General features: G+C 52.7%; 1 protein-coding gene across 1 annotated transcript in view; it reads right to left on the reverse strand.

The window, feature by feature from the left end:
- UBR4 (ubiquitin protein ligase E3 component n-recognin 4) overlaps positions 1-22,584 on the reverse strand; it is a 148,850-nt gene that overhangs the window by 49,205 nt on the left and 77,061 nt on the right. The window contains 17 exon segments of the mRNA XM_060259383.1: positions 491-730; positions 2,922-3,115; positions 3,234-3,321; positions 3,911-3,996; positions 4,743-4,865; positions 4,867-4,888; positions 5,321-5,489; positions 5,768-6,007; positions 7,152-7,230; positions 8,481-8,708; positions 10,231-10,380; positions 12,734-12,943; positions 17,608-17,724; positions 18,683-18,790; positions 20,380-20,476; positions 21,175-21,349; positions 22,227-22,364. Of these exon segments, the coding sequence (XP_060115366.1) occupies positions 491-730; positions 2,922-3,115; positions 3,234-3,321; positions 3,911-3,996; positions 4,743-4,865; positions 4,867-4,888; positions 5,321-5,489; positions 5,768-6,007; positions 7,152-7,230; positions 8,481-8,708; positions 10,231-10,380; positions 12,734-12,943; positions 17,608-17,724; positions 18,683-18,790; positions 20,380-20,476; positions 21,175-21,349; positions 22,227-22,364 (2,464 nt within the window).

A 22,584-nucleotide genomic window follows, 5' to 3' on the forward strand; every position in this document is an offset into this window, starting at 1 on the left:
TAGGCGTGGAAAACCTCAGCTTGAGACCCTGGAGAGCCGCTGCCAGTCTGAGTAGACAAGACTGACTTAAAGGGAGAGATGGTGGCTCAGTGGTAGAGCATCTGCTTGGGAAGCAGAAGGTCCCAGGTTCAATCCCTGGCATCTCCAACTAAAAAGGGTCCAGGCAAGTAGCCGTGGAAAACCTCAGCTTGAGACCCTGGAGAGCCGCTGCCAGTCTGAGAAGACAAGACTGACTTAAAGGGAGGGATGGTGGCTCAGTGGTAGAGCATCTGCTTGGGAAGCAGAAGGTCCCAGGTTCAATCCCCGGCATCTCCAACTAAAAAGGGTCCAGGCAAGTAGGCGTGAAAAACCTCAGCTTGAGACCCTGGAGAGCCGCTGCCAGTCTGAGTAGACAAGCCTGACTTGATGGACCCAGGGGGGTCTGATTCAGTCTAAGGCCACTTCATAGGTTCACATGCCACACTCTGGCTGCCAGAGAACTTCAGCCCACCTGCATTTGTGACACTGGTAAACGTTCTCTCCGCAATTCCCGCACACCCCAGGGTTGGCCGGGACGGAAGCGCTGCACCGTGGGCACTGCAAGGTCTCCGTGGACGCCTGGTAGTTCTCGTAGAAGTCAGCGAACTCAATCATCAGGTTGGAAGCCACGATGGGCAGAGGCAAGTCAATCTTCACCTCCGTCTGGCCCGGGGTGAGCTGCACCTTCTTGGCTTTATGCCAGCGGGCAGGCCTGGGAAGTGAGGAAGGAGAGCAAAGTCATTCAAAAGCCAGGAAAGACCCGGTCGCCAGACTCTGCTCCACACCAAAGCCCATCTCTGCAGCCAGAAAGCTCCTTTCAACAGGACAGAGGAAAGCAGACTGGCTCTCGGGTTCACGTCCTCCACTTCTGCGTTGACAGGATAGGGAGGTGGAAATATGTTTCAAGCCCTTATCCCTTCAACAGCAGGGCTGTTTAATCCTAAAGCGCTGCTGAGGCCTCAAGCAAAAGACAGACAAACGTTTTAATTCTACACTTGCAGATGCTCCCCCCGCCCCACCTGGGGATTTTTAACTTCTCCTTCTTCTTGGCAAGGGTATTTTGCCTGCAAGAGGTGGGAGGGGGGAGACAAACGGGGGAAGAGAGAAGGATGCTTACGAAGAGGTCTTCTGCTCCCTGGGCTTCATCCCCGCTTAGAACCCTCCCATTGTGACATACAAAGCTGCCCTTCCAGGGCCAGGCGTCCTCTAGCCCAGACTGCCTGTGCAGACTGAGAGCATCTCTCCAGGGTTCCAAGCAGGGAAAGACCTTTCCCAGCCCCTCCTTCCCTTCAGATGCCGGGGGTGGAGCACAGGTCCTTCAGCCAAGGAGGCAGGCTTCCCCCGAGGCACAGGAAGTTGCCTTCCCTTAAACAGAGTCAGAGGCTCACCTGGACATTTACGTACAGCAGCCCTCCAGGGTCTCAGGCCCAGGGAGAAGAAGATGGTGGGTTTATACCCTGCCCTTCACTCTGAAACTCAAGAGTCTCAGAGCGGCTTACAATCTCCTTTACCTTCATCCTCCACAACAGACACCCTGTAAGGTAGGTGGGGCTGAGAGAGCTCTCACGGAAGCGGCCCTTTCAAGGACAAGCTCTGCGAGAGCTATGGCTGACCTAAGGCCATTCCATCAGCTGCAAGTGGAGGAGGGGAAAATCAAATCCGGTTCTCCCAGAGAAGAGTCCGCTCACTTCACCACTATGGCTGACCCAAGGCCATTCCAGCAGCTGCAAGTGGAGGAGGGGAAAATCAAATCCAGTTCTCCCAGATAAGAGTCCGCTCACTTCACCGCTATGGCTGACCCAAGGCCATTCCAGCAGGTGCAAGTGGAGGAGTAGGGAATCAAATCCGGGTCTCCCGGATAAGAGTCTGCAGATTTACCCAGTACATCAGACTGACTCCTCTAGTCTTGCTGCATGATACATTCTTAATGGGAGATTTCAGAGAGCTGACTGGGAACCTTCTGTGTGTGCTATGACCACTGCCGCCCTCTGTAAGCCTTTACAGGTGGATGGGATAACAGGTCAGCGGATGCCACAGCAGCCCCCAAGAAGAAATGGCCATACCATGGAAGGCAGCCAAGCTTTCTGCACCATCTGGCACCTTTTCCAACCAGCCCCTGCCCCACTAAAAGTTGCTTCTGAAATGGAAGCCCCCCCCCCCCCGCCCCGAGGAGTTTGCTGCAAGTTAAGGCAGGGCAATGGGAGGGAAGGAGGAGGGCAGGGACTGATGTACTACAGCTGAAACAAACAAAAGCGCAGTCCTTCCCTTGCGTTCTTTGTGTTACAGGTTATACCCCAGCATGACAGTGATGCAGTTGTGAGCAAGAGAATCCTGCTGGAAGGCACCAGAAGATTAGAACAGCCATGTGGCCGGCTCATACCAAAGATCAACCAAGAGAGGGCGGCAGAAATCCTCAAAGGAGGGTACAAAAGTAGCACTCCTCCCCCACAACCTCAGCAATTACCAAAACAGAGACGTTCCATTCGGCTGCAGAACCAAAGAGTGGCTGAGAGTCCCGCCCTCCATGAACACGTCTATCCCCCTTCTAGAGCACCAGCAATATTTTCAGTTTATCCATTTCAAAAAACCAGCACCTGCCTACGGTGACCAATGAGGTCTAAGGACTATTAACGGGGGTCCCCTGAGCTCTGTGCCTGAAGACCGGAAAGTCCCAAGGCCTCTGGGACCCTAGCTAAAGCATCTTGGGGTCACCCTGAGCTAGAGGCAACAAGGATGTGACGCCAGCACACCCGCCCTCTTCCCCCGCCCACTCAATACACCAATCAGGTCTGGCCAGCTCCCCCTTGAAGGAAGGGATGGCCCAGGCCAGGAAAAGGGCCTGTTCCCAGCCCAACTCGCCCCTCCCCACTCTCCAAGCCGGCCCTCCCAGCTCCAGCCCTCACTTGTTCTTCAGCTCCACGATGGCCTGCACCGTCCGGTTGTTGTAATACAGGTTGATGGTCCGGACCATCTTGGTGCGCTTCAGGTCCCCGATCTTCACGGTCACTTTGCTGATGGTGTGGCTGCCGATGAGCTTCACGACCTGCTGGGTGGTGGTGTAGCGGGTGTCCACTTTGATGGAGGAGAGTTTGATGTACTGGAACGGAAGAGGAACGGGTTGCAAAAAAAAAGGCACATTTGCCCCACCGAGCCACACGGAACTGAAACATGGTGAGCCCGCAAGGTGGGGCTGGCGCCCGGAAGCGGCTACTCACGCAGAAGGGCACTTCTGGGTTGTTGCACACGAGGCAAGGGTCGCTCTCCAGATAGTAGCCGTCAAACTCCACCAGGCCAGAGAGAGTGCTGCAAAGGAGACGAGGAGGCTTGCTGGAAATCTAGCCAGGCAACTGGGATTGCAAGAACCGCTGGGCTGTTTCCAAAGGCAGCTTCTCCCTCCCTCCTCCCCACCATGGGGAAGCACAAAGACAGCCCACTCCTGTGGCTTCTCCCCTGGTTTCTGATACCCAGAGATTTACTGCCTTTGAACCCAGAGGAGTCTTTTTTGCCATCCTGTCTGGCAACTGCTGAGAGACCTTCGGCTCAAACAAAAGGGAACTGTTCAACCTCCTTTGAAAGCCAAGACCTTGCGTTGCACGAAGAATGTGTGTGGGGCAAGTGGGGTGGGGCAATGCAGCAAGACCCCAAGCATCAGGGAGTCACAGGAGGAGACAGAGAGGAGGAGGGTCTGGGTGAGGGGGTTTGATATGGCGGAGGTTGCTGACCCAGACCGGGGCTGGGAGAGGCAGGCCGAGCTGAGCGATGCGTTCCTCGAAGGATGCTCTCCAGTCGAGAGAACTGGCCGGACTCTTCTCTGAAGGTGGGCCGCCCCCACAACACGCTAGGGAGGGGAGAGACCTTCCCTGCAGGAGTGGGGCAGGCTGCAGAGACTCACTTGTAAATGTTGGAGTTGGGGTGATTTGTTAGGATGTGGTTTTGCATTCGGAGGATCTCGACAGCTTTTTGGGAATACTCCTTCAACTGAAAAGGAAAGTCAAAGAAAGTCACTAAGGGGAACTTGGGAAGTCAGGGCAGATCCCTGTGGAACCCAGAATCACTCCTGTGGGGTGGGATCCATTCACTTTCTGAAACCATCCAGCTTTTTCCATTCCTACCTCTCGCAAGGAGTTCATAATAATCTGACTCAGCAATTCTACAAGCGGCTTCAGGGCAGTGTTCCCTCTAAGTTGAGTTAGTATGAGCTAGCCCACAGTTTTTTAGCCTCTGGCTCACACATTTTTGTAATAGCTCAGGAAAAATGGCCCCAGAGCAAACTAATTCATGAAGATAAGAGTCCGCGCACTTCACCACTACACCAAACTGGCTCTCTATTAGAGCTATGGCTGACCCAAGGCCATTCCAGCAGGTGCAAGTGGAGGAGTGGGGAATCAAACCCGGTTCTCCCAGATAAGAGTCCGCTCACTTCACCACTATGGCTGACCCAAGGTCATTCCAGCCGGTGCAAGTGGAGAAGTGGGGAATCAAAGGCAAGTGGAGGAGTGAGAAATCAAAGGCAGGTGGAGGAGTGGGAGATAAAAGGCAAGTGGAGGAGTGGGGAATCAAAGGCAGGTGGAGGAGTGGGAGATAAAAGGCAAGTGGAGGAGTGGGGAATCAAACCCGGTTCTCCCAGATAAGAATCCGCACACTTAACCACTACACCAAACTGGCTCTCCAAACTGGCGGGGCCTGTTGCTTCCGGGGGGGGGAGGGGGGAGAGGCGGGCGCACCTTCTTCTCTGTCTGCTGCGTCTTCAGAGAGAAGTAACCCAGGAGATCCACAAACTGGGCAGCCTTCCTCCCGTAAGCTGGCAGCTCCGGCCAGATGGACCACATGAGGTCCAGCAGCAGCTCCTTGCTGGGATTTGTTTGAGTTCCTGGAGGGCGGCAGGGACAAAGGAGGCAGATGACCAAAGATGGCCCTCCCCACCCCGGCCCTCTTCACACCCCTGCTGAAATACGACCCCCTTCCGGTTCCCCCCTTCTCCTCCTGATCCAGAGCTGCGATGAAATAAAACCCATCTCTCTCCAGGACCGTATTTCTCCTTGTCTCTTTTGGAGGTCCAACTTTTGTCTGAGGCCACCATCACTGTCACCACCCAGCATCTGGCTGCCCCCCCCCCTCCCAGTTCCAGGTCAGGAGAGACCACTGCAAGAAGCTGGCAGGGGCTAAGGTCATTTAGGGACCCTCCGACAGAAGGGGGGAGGCCGAGAGACCACCACCTGCATGATGCCTTCCTAGGCCTAAGACGGGAACTGTGATTCATGCCATATGAGGGGCTACGCGAAGCTGGGCTCCCCATACTCACCGGTAGATGTGGAGAGTCAGGCAGTGTGCCTGCCACCGGACGGAGGAGGAGTTGGACTCCAGGAGGAAGCAGCGCAGGAACTGGATCAGGGTCTCCTTGTCGGCAAACTTGTTCAACTGATTCACCAGCGCCGTGCACAGCTGGTCTTCCTGGCTGCCAGAGCCCTCCCCTGCAAGGTCGAGGAGTGAGGACACACACACACAGAGGACAGGACACTTCACATTCAGCAGACTGGCCCCCTCCAGTTGCCCAGTGCTGGGGATACAGGATGTCTGCCACCACCACACTCCGCTGGGCTGCCAATGGAGAACTTGGCAGGGCAGTTCTTCAGATTCCTCATGCCATCCTTCTACTGCAGGCACCTCTGCCCTTTCACTGAAAAGGGCAGCAGGGTTGAAGCCTACAGAAAGACCGAAGACAGACACACACACACACACCCCAGCTTACCATCCCTGTCCTTCTCCTTCTCCTCTTTCTTGCTCTTCTTGGCAGAGGACTTGCTCTGCCCCGCTGGCTGCCCAGCCCCAGAGCCCGCAGGAGCCGAGGCCGAAGTGCTGGATGACCCAGAGGAAGAAGCGGCCGACAGGACTTTGCTGCCGCACAGAGCACAGGACAGGAGCTGCAGCAGGACTGGGGACACCCCTTCGTCCACCAGGAAGCTCACTTGCAGCAGGAAGTAGAGGACAGCTGGAGAGGAGGAGGAAGAGTGAGAGAGAGAGCTCAACAAACAAATCCTTTGGGTCGTCCACGCTACAGATTATTAAAGCCACAATTTGGTCCTGACCTGGATAACCCAGGCAAACCCGATCTCATCAGATCTTGTCGACTCTGGCAAGGACTTGGATGGGAGACCTCCTTGGGATGCCAGGGCAGGGAGGCAGGGGCAGGCTGCATCAAGCCACTCCTCTCCATGTCGTCCGTGCCCCCAGTAGGAGCTGCCAGAAGTCGCCATGAACATATGAACATCTGAAGCTGCCTTCTACTGAATCAGACCCTCGGTCCATCAAAGTCAGTATTGTCTACTCAGACTGGCAGCGGCTCTCCAGGGTCTCAAGCTGAGGTTTTTCACACCTATTTGCCTGGGCCCTTTTAGTTGGAGATGCCGGGGATTGAACCTGGGACCTTCTGCTTCCCAAGCAGATGCTCTGCCACTGAGCCACCATCCCTCCCCATGAACATCTGAAGCTGCCTTCTACTGAATCAGACCCTCTTTGGTCCATCAAAGTCAGTATTGCCTACTCAGACTGGCAGCAGCTCTCCACGGTCTCAAGCTGAGGTTTTTCATGCCTGTTTGCCTGGACCCTTTTTAGTTGGAGATGCCGGGGATTGAACCTGGGACCTTCTGCTTACCAAGCAGATGCTCTACCACTGAGCCACCGTCCCTCCCATGACTTCCAGGCATGCACACAAACACAGAAATATATAGAAAAATATTTTGAAAACCCCCACACCGCATTTGCAGGAAACAGATTCTGTGGGCACCAACGTTTGTTTTAGACGAAGACCCGGCTTCTAGACCTCACAGCCACAGAGACAAGCTTGGAAAAGCAGAAGCCTTGTTTTGCGAGACCTGCTCAGCATCTGATAGATGCCAGGCAACAGAGATTGGCCTTCGCCCCACCCCAAATGATGTCAGCCTGCTATCCTCTCTCCAGCTGATGCCCCAGCCTTCCCGACAAGCCTTACAAAGGAAAAGAAAGGGGCAACGTTTGCAATGATTTCTCCTCACAGTGGAAGAAACAGGCAAACTGACAGAGGAACCTGGGAATCCCTAGCTCGAGCACAGAATCCTGGCCCCTCTGAAACACAACACACATGGGAATCAACTCACAGTCATCTTTGATGCAGAACTTTTGCCAGTTCACTGTTCGCTGTGTGGCGATTTCCGCACAAGCCTTCAGGTGCTCCATCTGGAAAACATACAGAAGAATTCAGGTAGGAAGGACCAAGCCAGGCTTCCCGACTTGTAGAGCCCTCAGGCCAGGAACCTTTCTGGGTACGAGAGAAAGGCCATAAACACCACCGACACCGACATCACCAATGGATAAAACCACCTCTGACATTCTAAATTATTCTGATCTTGAAAAGTTTATAGAAAACTACAAAAGTCAAGCAAGTGGTTAGAGAACATTTATGCCGTTTGAGATGTAAACCGGAACTGAAATCAGTGAAACCCTCTGTGTTAAGAACATGTTGAATCAGGCCAATGGCCCATCCAGTCCAACACTGTGTGTCACACAGTGGCAAAACCCCCCCAAAACCCAAGTGCCATCAGGAGGTCCACAAGTGGGGCTAGAAACCCTCCGGCTGTGCCCCCCCCCCAGCACAAGAATACAGAGCATCACTGCCCCAGATAGAGAGTTCCAACAATACGCTGTGGCTAATAGCCACTGATGGACCTCTGCTCCATATGCTTATCCAGTCCCCTCTTGAAGCTCGCTATGCTTGTAGCCGCCACCACCTCCTGTGGCAGTGAATTCCACTGCTGAGAACTAATTTCAGAATGAAGGCTCCTGTGAGTCTAAAACACCACCCTTGGAGGCTACCCTTCATATCTCTGCTCAAGTTTCTCTTCCGGAATCACACCCACCCTGCTGCCAGGTCCTGATGGAGGGGGGGGCAACCCTGCTCTGTCTTTGCAATGGGTTAGCGAGGGATCCAGTCCCACCCACTGCAGAGACTCAACAAAATTACCTGCTATCAGACATACTGCGTCTCTGCATGAGTTATCGGTCTGGTCATGTTCAGAACAGGGATTCATTTAGAAACACATCTCTAAGGCAGAGCTGCTGTTACTCTCACACGCTCCAAAGGTTTCAGGTATAAGGCTGATGCACGTTTCCAATTGTAATTCGGGGGGGGGGGGGGGAGGGAGTAGAGAGCCTCAGCAGGATTTTAAGAATCACAAATCATCTCAGGTCTTTTTGACAGTGCCTTAAGCAGACCCTGGCAGTAGCCAGTGTAAAGTTTGCAACTGGCTCGGTTAATTCCACGCTAGTTTCCCGTTAAGTCCAAGCGAAGGGCAGGCCCTCCAGCAACTAGGCACAGTTTCCACAAAGGCAACAGCTTCCACAATGACACAGAACCCTCTGCTCCTCTCGGAAGCAGCTCCCAAACCTTGCATGCAGCCAAAGGGGCAGCTTCTGCTCCCCTTCCTTACCAAATTGATGAGAGTGTCGTACTGTAGGGCAGAGCCCGAACTGGCCGTCACCACACTCGCTCTCAGGAAAATCCCTTGCTCCTCCAGGAGCTTTTTGATCCCACGAACATGGGAGTCCAGCGTGTGGAGATCCCTGAGCTGCCGGTACTTCTCCTTGGAGCCGCAGATGAACAGCAGCAGCTTGCGGACTTGCCGTCTCACGAAGGGTGTCTGCTGGATCATCAGGTACTAGGCAAGGAGAGAAAGAACATGCTGATTGCAGCCTCTCTGTCCACACCAGTCTTTGCGCATGTGAAGGGGATAGTCTTGCAGGTCTACACAGGCCTGCCTTCCGGGCCAGTCATAGAGCAAGGCCTCCAACCAACACAGATACGTCTCCACCGGAGGATGAACGCAGGCAGACGAGCCCCAGGCTGTTTTGCTTTTTCCCAAAGAGACAGAAATTTTTTGAAAGCTGACATTTTACAGAGTGGAACTGAGCTATCCCCAGGCTTCTCACTGATAAAAGACTCTATATAATTTTGAACTGGAAGCTGGACTATAGACCAGCTGAATTTTAGCCCAGAAATGTGTAACTCTAGGCTTTTTGCACCTTGACCGTTTTCTCTCCCCCACGACCCCTCCCCTTTCCCTCCCCCCCCCCCCCCCCCGCCGGCAAGAAAGAAACAATCCATGTTGTTCACTGAGCGGCTCCTTTCCCCCTTTCATACAGTTGAAAGGCTCTGGAGAACTTGAATAAGGACTCTAGCAGCAGTCCTCAGGCTGCTTTGCAGAAGAAGGAATCATGGTCAGTCCTCTGTTGTCACCATCGAGAATGATCAGAAGGTGGCGGAGCAGCTCTGAGCTCAAAAGATGTCAGGTGACATGACCCACCAACAAGATCCCACCTGGAACGCGTCCAGAGGAGGGCGACGAAGATGGTGAGGGGTCTGAAGACCAAGTCCTATGAAAAAAGGCTGAAGGAGCTGGGTGTGTTTAGCCCAGAGAGGGGACAGCTGAGAGGTGATACGATCACCATCTTCTAGTACCTGAAGGGCTGTCACACAGAGGAAGGTGGGGAGTTTTTTTTTTCTGTTGCCCCAGAAGGTCAGACCAGAACCAAGGGGTTGAATTTGAATCAAAACAGTTTTTAATTCAATATTAGGAAGAAATTCCTAGAGCAGTTCCTCAGTGGAACAGGCTTCCTCATGATGTGATGGGCTCTCCTTGGAGATTTTAAGCAAAGGCTAGGTGGCCATCTGACAGCAACGCGGATTCACTGAATTAGGCAGATCATGGGAAGGAGGGCAGGAAGGGCTGCAGCAGCGCTTCATTCTTTTGGCCCTTTCTTACACACCCAGGGAAACACCGATTGCCTCTTGGGGGCCAGCCAGCAATTTTTCTCCAGGCCAGCTTGGCCAGGGATCCTGGAGAGTTTTTGCCATCTTCTGGGCATGGAGCCTGCAGGGGTCACTGGGGATGTGTGTGTGGAAGGTATCTATGAATTTCCTGCATTGTGCACGGGGTTGGACTAGATGACTCTGGAGGTCCAGCTCTGTGATTCTATGATGCTGTGGTCACATGGTGCTTTCTACCCTGAGGAATCTGCCACTCAGCCTCCAAGGAGCCTGCTCTTGGGCTGGCCATTTCCGACGGACGGTCTGCCTCCAGACCGTCAGCTTCAACGCAGCCTCTCTTGAGCATGTGGGATGAGCCTGAGCCAGCATCACCACCCCTCCCCCCCCCCGCAAAGCCTCCTGTCACATCCTACCTCTGACAGGAAGTAGAACCAGGAATGGTCAAAGACTGGCGGTGGAATGCGGGAGTTGGTGTCAGCGATTTTCTTGATCTGGTAGGGTAGCCGCAGCACCATCTCTGTCAATAGCTGGGTGTAAGCCTCAAACACATCGGCAGCGTGGCCCTGGAGGTAAGAAAATATCATTATCGGGCATGACATCACAGCGATTTAAAGAAGTGGCTGTTTCTGGAGCCTGACAGTGCCCTGTCTTCCGTTCACTGGCAGAGGCTCTCCAAAGTTTGGAGCCCAGGTCTCCCCCCCACTCAGGCAGCACTTCAGGGTGCCCTGCCAGGTATCCACCTGCAGGCCAGCTGTGGCCTTTGAGCAAGGGCGCCCCCTCATGACGGCCAAGCACAATGCAAAAATCCCATGAGCCAAGGGAGAGATTGTCTCGAGAGATGCAGCCTGAGGACAGGATATGCGAAGAGGAATAATCTGCGTATTCCAAGGAAGCAAAACTATGGCTGGAATTTGTATCGTCTGCTGCTTCGTGAATGAAAATTTTTGGTTGGCAGAGAAGACGCAAGCTCCCCATTTCAGGCTTTGGAATTTCATCTGTCCCCCAATCTTTGCAAAACACACCAGGAAAAAAAAAAAGAGATTTGCAGAACATATTTAACCTGAAAACTTTGGGGAAGTTTCAGCTGATGCAGAATACAGGCGGTTGATTGGCATGGAGCCACTGGGGGGGGTGGGCAGGGGAGGGCAGGATTAAGAAAAACTCCGCTGGTTGTTAAGAGTCCTTCCTGGCCTAACCCAAAGCACTGGTTAGTGTCTCTCCAGCCCTAAATGCTTTAGGACTAGAGGACTTAAAGGGTCACAGGTGCCCATAGGAGAGCATCCTCAATGGCCCTGCTGGGAAGATCCCTAAAGGGAGGGAGGCACAAAGAAACAAGGCCTTCCGTGACATGGCACCTCCATTCTGAAAAGCACTCCTCAAAGCTGCTCATCCAGAGGAAAGTACGATCTTTTTCACACGGGGTAAACAGCACCTCTTTTTGCTTAGTCCTTTCCTAGAGTTTTAAAAAAAACCTGCTGCTTATTGTTGGGCTTTGAGTGGTTTGAGTCTTATTCCAATCCCTCACAGACAGGGAGTGCCCCTTTGTACTACACAGAATGGGCACAAGAAAGAGAAAAGTAAAAAAGGAGGACTGGTGAGAAAGAGAAGCTGCCCATTTGCTGTACTGCAGCCGTGGTGTTTGTGTTTGAACAGATGAACATCTGAAGCTGCCTTCTACCGAATCAGACCCTCTTTGGTCCATCCAAGTCAGTCTTGTCTACTCAACAATAACAAGAAACTTTTAAAAAAATGAATTGTGGTCCCTGTTGCTTCCTTCCCAGCTTAGTTTTCTAAAACCTTCCCTGGCCAGAAGCTGACGAGTTGTGTCCCTACCCTTGAGAGGTGTGGAATGAAAATACACTCCTATATCTGCCTTGCGGGGACTAATAACCTTCTTGCACGCGACAGAACCGTCTTTCCGGCTATTTGAAACCCTGCTTTCGTAACGAGTCTGACATAGCGTGCCCCCGTCCAGACACTCAGGGACTTATGCTGGAAATACGCAGATCTAGCTTGACACGGTGCGACGGGGAAACAAACCTGCGTTCTTGCCCACAATTTTTTTTAAAAAAAATAAGCTATCTACATTCCGCCCAGTCAGTCCTTCCTGGAGCCTCTTTCTGTGGCTACGGAGGAATTTTAAAAAGAGCCTTGACTGACAAGCGTAATGTGGAAACAGCAGGCCCCTTTGAGAGGAGGGAATAAAAGGCAGAGCTTAAACCAGCCGTCGCCACCACAGGCCTCCACAGCTCCTGCGCCTTCTGTTCTCCAGGCGAAGAGCACCCTAATGTTTAATGCGGCTTATGCCATTGTACTGCGCCGGGGCAAGAGAGAAAGCGAAAGCGGCACCGCCAGATGTTCGGAAGAAAGGCAACGCCGGAGCGGCTGAGATGGACTGAAAGACCGCCTGGGAGAGCCTGCCGGGAAGCCGCCCGGGGCCGTTGCCACTCGCCCTGACATTTGCAAGGCACCTCCTCAGCCAATGGAGAAGCATTTTCAAGGGGGGGGAGCTATCTTTGCCCACTTAAGACAAGGAAAGGTGCTGGGACAAGGCCTCAGGCCCTCCAGGGGAGGAAAGGGCAGGACAGAAATATTGAAATGAAGAGGGCTAGGGATTATGGGTAATTCCTCACACTCACAGCAGTCTCAATCCTCCTCCCTCCCCGTTCCAAGGAGGGGGCATAATCTTGTCGGAGCAGCCCCATTTCCCCCCACTGTGTACTTTGAAATAAAACTCTCAAATCCAGCCCCCTTTTGTAATACACCTCACTGCAACTAAGTCCAATGATAAAACTCAGCCGGATTTCAGTGAGCGAATTTTTTAACCATACGGGGGGGTGGGATTCTGAGTCCCTCCAAAACACGATTCCCGCTGGCGCTGCCACGTTGCGCTCAGGGTCCCGGTTTGGCACTCACCTTCACGTACTGGCGCAGGAAGAAGGGGCTCATGTCTGGTGGGGAAGAGGTGGTGTGGGGCTTCAAGAGCTGGCTGGTGGCTACGGGCTCCTCGTCATTCTGCTGGCTCTTCCAGTACTCCAGGAGAGACTTCAAAACATGCAGGCAATAGTCCACCGCACCGGAGCTTAGCAAAGCAGCAGCTGTTGCACTGGAGATCAGGGAAGAGGCCTGGAACGTGGGGGAGGGGGAAGAGAAAATGGTCTCTCTGAAGCAGCAAAGGCTATAAAACTTCCCCTGCATTGGGCGGGGAGGGGGGGAGCAAATAACGGGCAGGTTAACTAGGGCTACCAAAGCAGGTAAGTGCTGCCTGAGAGGCAGTGTGAGATCTGGGCGACTTCACCCTGGGCTCTCTGAAGTCTTAGCTTAGAGAGGCAGAAGAGCAGGGGGCTCAAACAGTATCTCGTTCCAGGGATCTCGGGTGGTGGGAAAGACATTTCTCTGTCTGAGGCCCTGGAGGGAGGCTGCTGGAGCCAGACTAGATGGACCAATGGCCTGGCTTGATAAAAACCAGCTTCGATGACGAGGGGAGAGGATGTGCTGCATGCTTCAGTTTGGTGTAGTGGTTAAGTGAGCGGACTCTTATCTGGGAGAACCGGGTTTAATTCCCCATTCCTCCACTTGCAGCTGCTGGAATAGCCTTGGGTCAGCTATAGTGGTTAAGCGTGTGGACTCTTATCTGGGAGAACCAGGTTTGATTCCCCACTCCTCCCCTTGCAGCTGCTGAAATGGCCTTGGGACAGCCATAGTGGTTAAGTGAGCGGACTCTTATCTGGGAGAACCAGGTTTGATTCCCCACTCCTCCCCTTGCAGCTGCTGGAATGGCCTTGAGTCAGCCATAGTGGTTAAGTGAGCGGACTCTTATCTGGGAGAACCAGGTTTGATTCCCCACTCCTCCCCTTGCAGCTGCTGGAATGGCCTTGAGTCAGCCATAGTGGTGAAGTGAGCGGACTCTTATCTGGGAGAACCAGGTTTGATTCCCCACTCCTCCCCTTGCAGCTGCTGGAATGGCCTTGAGTCAGCCATAGTGGTGAAGTGAGCGGACTCTTATCTGGGAGAACCAGGTTTGATTCCCCACTCCTCCACTTGCAGCTGCTGGAATGGCCTTGAGTCAGCCATAGTGGTTAAGTGAGCGGACTCTTATCTGGGAGAACCAGGTTTGATTCCCCACTCCTCCCCTTGCAGCTGCTGGAATGGCCTTGGGTCAGCCATAGCTCTGGCAGTTTGGTGTAGTGGTTAAGTGTGCGGACTCTTATCTGGGAGAACCGGGTTTGATTCCCCACTCCTCCACCTGCAGCTGCTGGAATGGCCTTGGGTCAGCCATAGCTCTCGCAGTTATCCTTGAAAGAGAAGCTTCTGGGAGAGCTCTCTCAGCCCCACCCACCTCACAGGGTGTTTGTTGTCGGGGAGGAAGGTAAAGGAGATTGTGAGCTGCTCTGAGACTCAGAGTGGAGGGCGGGATATGAATCCAATATCATCATCATCATCATCTTCTTCCCAATGGCGAAAGCTTTGTCCTAAAGGACAGAACAGTTCGGGAAAGGCAACCTGTGGCCAATTGTGCAGGGGGCTGAACTAGATGACCCTGAAGGTCCCTTCCGACTCTATGATTCTAATTGTGCCTTCAAATCCTCAGCATGCCTCAACATCTGCACCTGCCTTCTAAGAGAGAGGTCACGAGTTCCCTGCTCCGGCACTGTCTCCTCAAGGTCTGGAGCAGAGAAGAGTCTTTCCAAACGCCTGCAATGGGAGTCCCCTGCAAACCAGAGAGGCTCCCAGGGCCTCCACATCCAAGTGCCTGCTGTACCATGGAGCCCTATTTCACCGCAAGCTTGTTTCAACGGGGCTGCCTAGACTCTGTGCTTAGGGCCGGGACTACGAGGATCGTGCAGACTAAAAACAGGGCCTTGGACCTCAGTTTTGTTGTTGTTCAGTCGCTCAGTTGAGTCCGACTCTTTGTGACCCCCTGGACCAAGTCACGCCAGGCCCTTCCGTCTTCCACCATCCTCCGAAATCTGCTCAAATTCATGTTTGTTACATCAGTAACGCTGTCCAGCCATCTCCTCTTTTGCCGTCCCCTTCTTCTTTTGCCTTCTGTCTTTCCCAGCATGAGAGTCTTCTCCAGGGAGTGCTCCCTTCTCATTGGGTGGCCAAAGTATTTGAGCTTCAGCTTCAGCATCTGACCTTCCAGGGAACAGTCAGGGTTGATTTCCCTTGGGACTGACTGATTGGATCTCCTTGCAGTCCAAGGGACTCTCAAGAGTATTCTCCAGCACCACAGCTCAAGAGCATCTATTCTGCGCTCGGCCTTCCTTATGGTCCAGCTCTCATAGCCATACATCACTACTGGGAATACCATTGCTTTGACTATATGGACTTTTGTTGGCAGGGTGATGTCTCTACTTTTTATTATACTGCCCAGGTTCACCATAGCTGTCCTCCCAAGGAGCAAACGTCTTTTAATTTCATGGCTACAGTAGCCACCCAGAACTCATTAACAAGCCAAGTTTGACAAGCAAACTGGAAGTTTGCAGTTAATTTTTTTTTCAATGAGAGTATATCAAGTGACAAAGTGTTTAGCAAGAGATGCTTTTGAACAAGTGCCTAGTAAAAAAAAAGGGGGGGGGGAGGAGAGACGCAAACCCCCAAATCGCCTCTTGAGTCTAATCTCCCGTCGACACACGTGCCAGGGGGCACGGAGCTGGGGATTAGCAAAGGAGAGAGATCTCTCAGCCCACACGCCTTATTTCCCCTCCTTAAAGAAAGTTGCAATCCCCATTTGTTTCTCTGGATCCTGGCCAGCTCTGGTGTTCAAAGGGCTCTGACTGAAAGTGCCGGCCACAGCCCTACCTGAGTAGGGAAACGTCTCACACCTGCAATCTTGAAGGCAGACCCCCCTTGGCTTTGATATCCCCCCCCCCCATCCCAGAGATACACAACAAAAGGCTGGTAAAAAGCTGCTGTAAATAAAGCTATTAAAGCCACCCTGGCAAATCCAAACAAACCCTCGAGCTCATAAGCTCATTAACATTCGATGCAGTTCAGGATCTATTTTTAACCTCTGCGCTTTTGTTATTAATCTCCTTCCCTCTACACGGGCTTGCCGACTTCCCTCCTTTAAAAAGGGCTGCTCTGTTACTGCACCTTTTAGCAACGAATATCAGCGGAATCCTCTTAGCCACTTCTAGATGTTGCTGCTGCAGCCGCCTCGGCTTCCCAGTCGGTGGGTCTGCAAATCCCTCCCACGCTCCCTGTTTTGACTCGTTACTGATAACGGGGCTGAGAGGAGAGAAAGGGCGGGGGGGGGCCTTCTGGGAGTGGCGTGTTGGGGGCAGCTGCAAGAGCAGGACTTGGGCCAGTTCCAGGGGAGCAGCTCCCCTGGCTGCTGAAGGAGGAGGAGCAATCCAGAGCCTGGGAGCAAAGGGCAGCTTGTAGTTTCTCTTTTCTTCACCTTTGGTAGGCTGGATGACGACTGCTTCGAGATCGGCCAGGGAGCTTCACAGCTGGCCCACTGGCTCTATCTATTGTTGGGAGGCCAGTCCAGTTGCGCCCCGGAAGATCTGGACCTGGCATTGCAAGCTTCAGTGAAATGGCTCAGGCAGAGTCAACTGAAATTGAACCCAGCGAAGACAGAGGTCCTGTGCCTGGGTAGGGAAATCCCCTGGCTGGCCTTTGATGGGAAGCTCTTAGCGCCAGCGTCGAAGGTCAAGAGCTTGCGGGTGCTCCTGGAGCCTTCGCTGACAATGGAGGCCCAGGTAGCAGCCACTGCCAAATCCGCATTCTACCATCTTAGGCAGATAAGGCAGTTGGTTCCGTACCTGGAGCACGACGACTTGGCAACAGTGATCCATGCATCGGTCACCTCGAGAATAGACTACTGTAACGCCCTCTACATGGGACTGCCCTTGACTCAACTTCGGAGGCTGCAACTGGTGCAAAACGCAGCAGCCAGGTTGTTAATGGAGCTACCTGTACGGGAGCACATTCAACCTGTGCCGAAACCGTTACATTGGTTGCCTGTGGCGTTCCAGATTCGCTTCAAGGTGCTGGTTATAACCTTTAAAGCCCTATATGGCCTGGGACCTGTCAACCTTTGGGACCGCCTTTCCTCATACGTACCCCAGAGAGCACTACGCTCAGGGTCTCAAAATCTCCTTAAGAGCCCTGGACCGAAAGAAGCTCGATTGACCAGCACTAGAGCCAGAGCCTTCTCGGTAATAGCCCCCACTTTGTGGAATGCCGTCCTCCAAAACATCAAGGCCCTGCGGGACCTGCCACAGTTCCGCAGGGCCTGTAAGACTGAACTTTTCAAACTCGCCTTTAACGGTTAGGGGGAGGTGGCTGTTACCTTCAGCATCGACAATCTCACTGAATTAATGTAATGGAAAACAGAAGCTTGCCATCTCGGATTTTTAATATATATGGAAATGTTTTTATAGATCTAATTTTAATACGTTTGTAAACTGCTAATGTAAACTGCTAACTGTTGTTAGCCGCCCTGAGCCTGTCGGGGGAGGGCGGGATAGAAATCTGACAAATAAATACATTTGAAGTCCAGTCTAATGTTTTAACCATTAGCGTACCATGAGCTCTGCTCTATATACTAGCTAGTTTCCCTTTCAACACACCCACTGATGCCTCTTCTGCTCGATTCTCCTCCTGAGCGCAGTGGTCCGAGGAGTCCAAATCTGTCTGTTCTGTTTCAAGGTCTCCTCAAAAGCTGGGCCGAACAGAAAAAGTCTGCCTCTTGTGCTCAGCGTTTAAGCATACCCCTCCACACACACATACTCCGTCATGGGTGATGAGCTTTTCCTCACAAGGGCACCTCACAATACCTCACAAATGGAAGACTTGGATCCGGACTTCGTTCGGGACATGAAGACGCTTAGGAGCCTCATGATCACCAAGTGGACTTCGTTCAGGGCACAACGTTCGTTCTTCTTGGACACGTCCTGGGGGAGGGGAGAAAGAAGCCAGTTGCCCTCAAACAGAACCAGATCTGCCCCTTCTAGCACAAACACCGAGAACCTGCGTGCTGAAGTGAACACCTAGAGGCCCCTTAGTGGCTCCTGCAGGAACTCTAGCGTCCTGGTGGACCTCCTGGTTTTTTGGCCACTGTGTGACACAAAGTGTTGAACTGGAGGGGCCATTGGCCTGATCCAACATGGCTTCTCTTACGTCTGGGGCAGTGATGCTCTACATTCTTGGTGCTTGCAAGGGGGCACAGTGGGAGGACTTCTAGTGTCCTGGCCCCACTGATGGATCTGATGGCACCTGGGTTTTTTGGCCTGTGTGACACAGAGTGTTGGACTGGATGGGCCGTCGGCCTGATCCAACAGGGCTTCTCTTATGTTCTTAACTCATGAGAGGAAGCCGTTTCCTGCCACAAAGCTCCAAGGACAGACTTGGCACGCAGGCTGCCAGGTGGCCAGCCTCACCCCACACTATTCATTAAAAGGTTTATATCCCACTTTGCCATAAAGAAATGTCCAAAGTGGCTTACAAGAAGTTAACACATGTAACAAAACTAAAAAAATTAAAAATGGTAACCAGTAGCAGTCAACATCCAATAAAAGCAAGATTGGTGAAACTGCTTGCACTTGCCCCACTCAGCCCCCTTCTCTCCACAGCTAACTTTATGCAGAGTAAGAGAAAAAGTGCGCATTATGTGAAACGGAAGTTCTGCTACACTGCCCAGTTCCCTAAATCAACTCTCCTTTGCTGCAGCATCTAGATTGTTTCAATGCAGGATTTTATTTTTACAGTGAAATTCATATAGCCCTGAGAAGAAGGGGATAAAAACACCAGACCTCCACTCTGAAACCTCAAAACTCACTAACCAGTGGGCCTCAAGCACTCCACCAAGACAAGCCACAGGGGGTGTTCTAGTCACGCAGGCAAAAGCCTCACCTTCTTATCCATGCAGAGTTCTGCAATGAGCTGAGCAAGGAGGTTATCCAGAGCGCCCTTGTCCTTTTCATCCTCACCATCCAGGTCTGTTGTGAGCATCAGGATCACCTGGGGAACACAGGCATTCGCAGGCCATGAAGCCAGGAAACAGCAGGGACGAGACCAGGGCAGAAACTTCAGGAAGCTTTTCGGCCAGGATAATATTAAGGCAAACTTCAGGTGCAGTAGCTGCGGCCCTATGGTCCAGCGGCCGTCAGAATGTGCCAACTCTCCTATGCCCCTGCCATGAGATTTCCTAGTTCTCGATCCTGACATCCTTGATGCTCTTTTCTCTTCTTTTCTAACATCTAAGTTTATCTTGGAAATCGTATTTAAGTGGCTTTTTTTACCCCCCACATTTTTAGAAAGCAACTTAGAAATCGATGGTGCGGTCTCATTTGGAGTACTGTGTACAATTTTGATCACCGCACCTCAAAAAAGATATTACAGCATTGGAAAAAGTGCAGAAAAGGGCAACTAGAATGATTCAAGGGTTGGAATATTTTCCCTATGAAAAAAGGTTGCAACGTTTGGGGCTCTTTAGCTTGGAGAAACTTCGACTGCAGGGTGACATGATAGAGGTTTACAAGATAATGCATGGGATGGAGAAAGTAGAGAAAGAAGTACTTTTCTCCCTTTCTCACAATACAAGAACTTGTGGGCATTCGATGAAATTGCTGAGCAGTCAGGTTAAAACGGATAAAAGGAAGTACTTCTTCACCCAAAGGGTGATTAACATGTGGAATTCACTGCCACAGGAGGTGGCGGCGGCTACAAGCATAGCCAGCTTCAAGAGGGGGTTAGATAAAAATATGGAGCAGAGGTCCATCAGTGTGTATATATATGTATGTATGTGTGTATGTATGTATGTATATATATATATATATATATATATATATATATATATATATATATATATATAAAATTTTTGGCCACTGTGTGACACAGAGTGTTGGACTGGATGGGCCATTGGCCTGATCCAACATGGCTTCTCTTATGTTCTTATGTGACATAGAGTGTTGGACTGGATGGGCCACTGGCCTGATCCAACATGGCTTCTCTTATGTTCTTAGAAGTATTGTAAAAAAAAAGTAAAACCAGAGATTCTTTTCTAAAGAATCTAGCCACTGAGGCTGTGCACCTTCAAACACAGACCCTTAGCATTAAAAAATCTTGCCATGGCTAAAAAGCTGGGAGGGCTGAGAGAGTCTGAGGCTCAAGTGAGAAACTCTCTCCGTCCCCTGCCACAGATTCTCCTCCCTTTTCCTTCTTACAGTAAATCATGATTAGCACTCTATGCCCCTGGGTCTAGAGTTTTACGATCACAGTTAACAACCAACTCTGCAAGAAGACCACCACGGAGGAAGACAAAAACAAACAAAAGGAGGGAGAAGTATCTCACAAGGAGGAGGGGGTGGCATGTGATCCAAGAGGTGCCAGCTACCTCCCATCAATGGACAGGAAACAGTGTCACGTGTGAGAAGGGCTACAGTAATGAAAACTCCACAGCTCAGCAAGACACCAAAAGCCTCCGCATTGAGAGAAAACCAGCATGGGCTCCACAAGCGAACTGGGAAAGGGGGGAGGGGGAGAGCACGCGCACACACATTCCTGGGCAGCGACTCTCGCGACAGAGACCCAAGTGCCACTCTAGCTACCTGCATGTATGGGATGGCACGCACTCCGCCCACGTTTCGCAGCTGGGGAAGGTTCTGCAGCAGCCTCTCCAGCAGCATCAAACGGACCATATGCAATCTAAGAAGTGGAGAAGACCAGCAAAGATGAGTGCCAAGAGAAACACCCCAGGCCTATGGGAAGCTTGGCCTAGAAGCCAAATGACGCTCTTTCCCTCACCCTTCCTTGCAGGACCCAGAAGGAACACAACGCGCACCCCCCCCCTCTCCCCATGCCAGCTGCACCGGGACTGTTTATTGAGGCTGCAGCTTCCTCAGCCTCCCACAAGGGCTTGTTGCACGAGGGAACAGAGCGCAAAGACGGAGTCAGCCAACACCTTGAACAGATCTCCTGCCCCTGCCCCGAGTGCAGCCAGGGGGTCCCCCGGGCAAGACACCCTCTTTCATCCTGGTGCTGCAGCCGGGGGGACAGGAGGTGCAGAACGCTGCCCTCAAAACACAGAAGGCTTTTTTAGGAAGCAGAGAATCCACTTTCCATTTCCAAACTCAGGGCAAAGACAGAAAATTTCCCCCAGTGGCTCAGTCCATCTGAAGCTGTTCGTCAGTAGCTGGGAACGAACCACAGCATCCTAGACTTGGAAGGGATCTCCAGGTTCATCTAGACCAACAACGTGCACAGTGCCAGAAACTCACAAATACCTCCCCACTACACACTCCCAGGGACACTCGCTCCGTGCCCAGAAGATGGCAAAATAAAGAAATAAAAAGGTTCAGTCCAGGCAGGCAGGAACAAGCAAGGGGAAAGACTCAAGGCCCCACCTGTTGCTGGCATGGACATCTCCTTCGGCTTCCCCTTCGCCCTCGCCTTCTGAGCCTTCGCCCTCTTGCTGTCCTGTGGTGGTGCTGATGGCACCCGTGCTGGAACTGACACTCCCCGGCCCAGCAGGATGGCCTTCTGCGGTCGTGTCCCCATAGGCACTGCTGCGGCCAGAAACTGAAGAGAAACCAGGGCGGGGGAGAACGGGCCCATGAGCACCCCTGAGCACGAGCAGGGATAAGACTCAGGGGCATGCCCCCCCCCCCATTCAGAGAGGGACTGGATGGCCCAGGCCAGCCTGATCCCATCAGCTCTCAGAAGCTCAGCAGGGTCTGCCCCAGTCAGGACTTGGTGGGGGGTCACCAAGGGAGTCCAGGGCCGCTACACAGAGGCAGGCAAGGGCAAACCACCCGTTCGCTGTAAAGGAGGAGGAGGAGATTGGGTTTATACCCCCACTCTTCACTCGGGAGTCTCAGAGTGGCTTCCAATCTCCTCCCCCTCCCCGCAACAAGCACCCTGTGAGGTAGGTGGGGCTGAGAGAGCTCCGACAGAAACTGCTCTTGAGCGGAACAGCTCTGAGAGAGTGATGACTGACCCAAGGTCACACTCCAGCAGCTGCACGTGGAGGAGGAGCGGGGAACAGGGAAAACCCTACAAGGTTGCTGGAAGTCCGCTGTGACTTTCCCACCACCATTTCCCACCACCGTTCCCAGCAGGGCTGCTCAGCCACTAAACAAAGATGCACGCGTGCTGCCACCCCCCCCCCCGAATAAATATGCTGCTGCCATCCCCGGCAGCACCTTGCCTGGCCCCTGGACTTCTGCACTCCCCTCCCCCTTCCGTCTTGGCAGTCCTGAATCCAGCCCCCCTGCTCTGGACAGTGAGCAGCACGAGAGCCACAGAGAAGCCCCGCCTGGGTCCCTTTTCAAAGGCCACCCAAGTAAACCCTGGACGCTGGGCAGGAGGGCCTCCTGAGACAAGCCACGCTTCCTTCTGCCGCAGGGCCCCAGGAAGCGACAGACAGCTGGGGCAGCCAAAGAAGGCTGGGTATTACCGCTGTGTTCTCCCGCTACGGAATCCACCGCGCTGCCGCCGCTCTCGGAACCCACGCTGCCGCCGTGGTCAGCTGGGGAAGTCCGGAGGGTGGAGCCGTCCGTTGCTGCCGTGCTGCCTTCATCGTCCGAGGCTGGAGCTGAGAGAGTAAGGAGAGCTGTTACAAGTAAAAACACAGCCTTTGAATAACTCCAGCACGGGAATGGCCGCAAGAAGGCTTCGATGCCTTCCTTCCTTTGGCTTCTCTTATCTAACTCTTTGGACTTCCATTCTCTGATTTCAGGGGCAAACATTTAAGGGCAGCTCCAGCAACAGCCCACTGTGCCACAAAAGCTGAATGTATAACAAAGGACAGAAAA

This window comes from Heteronotia binoei, chromosome 18, assembly GCF_032191835.1.
Source record: "Heteronotia binoei isolate CCM8104 ecotype False Entrance Well chromosome 18, APGP_CSIRO_Hbin_v1, whole genome shotgun sequence".
In the NCBI taxonomy this organism is placed as follows: Eukaryota; Metazoa; Chordata; class Lepidosauria; order Squamata; family Gekkonidae; genus Heteronotia; species Heteronotia binoei.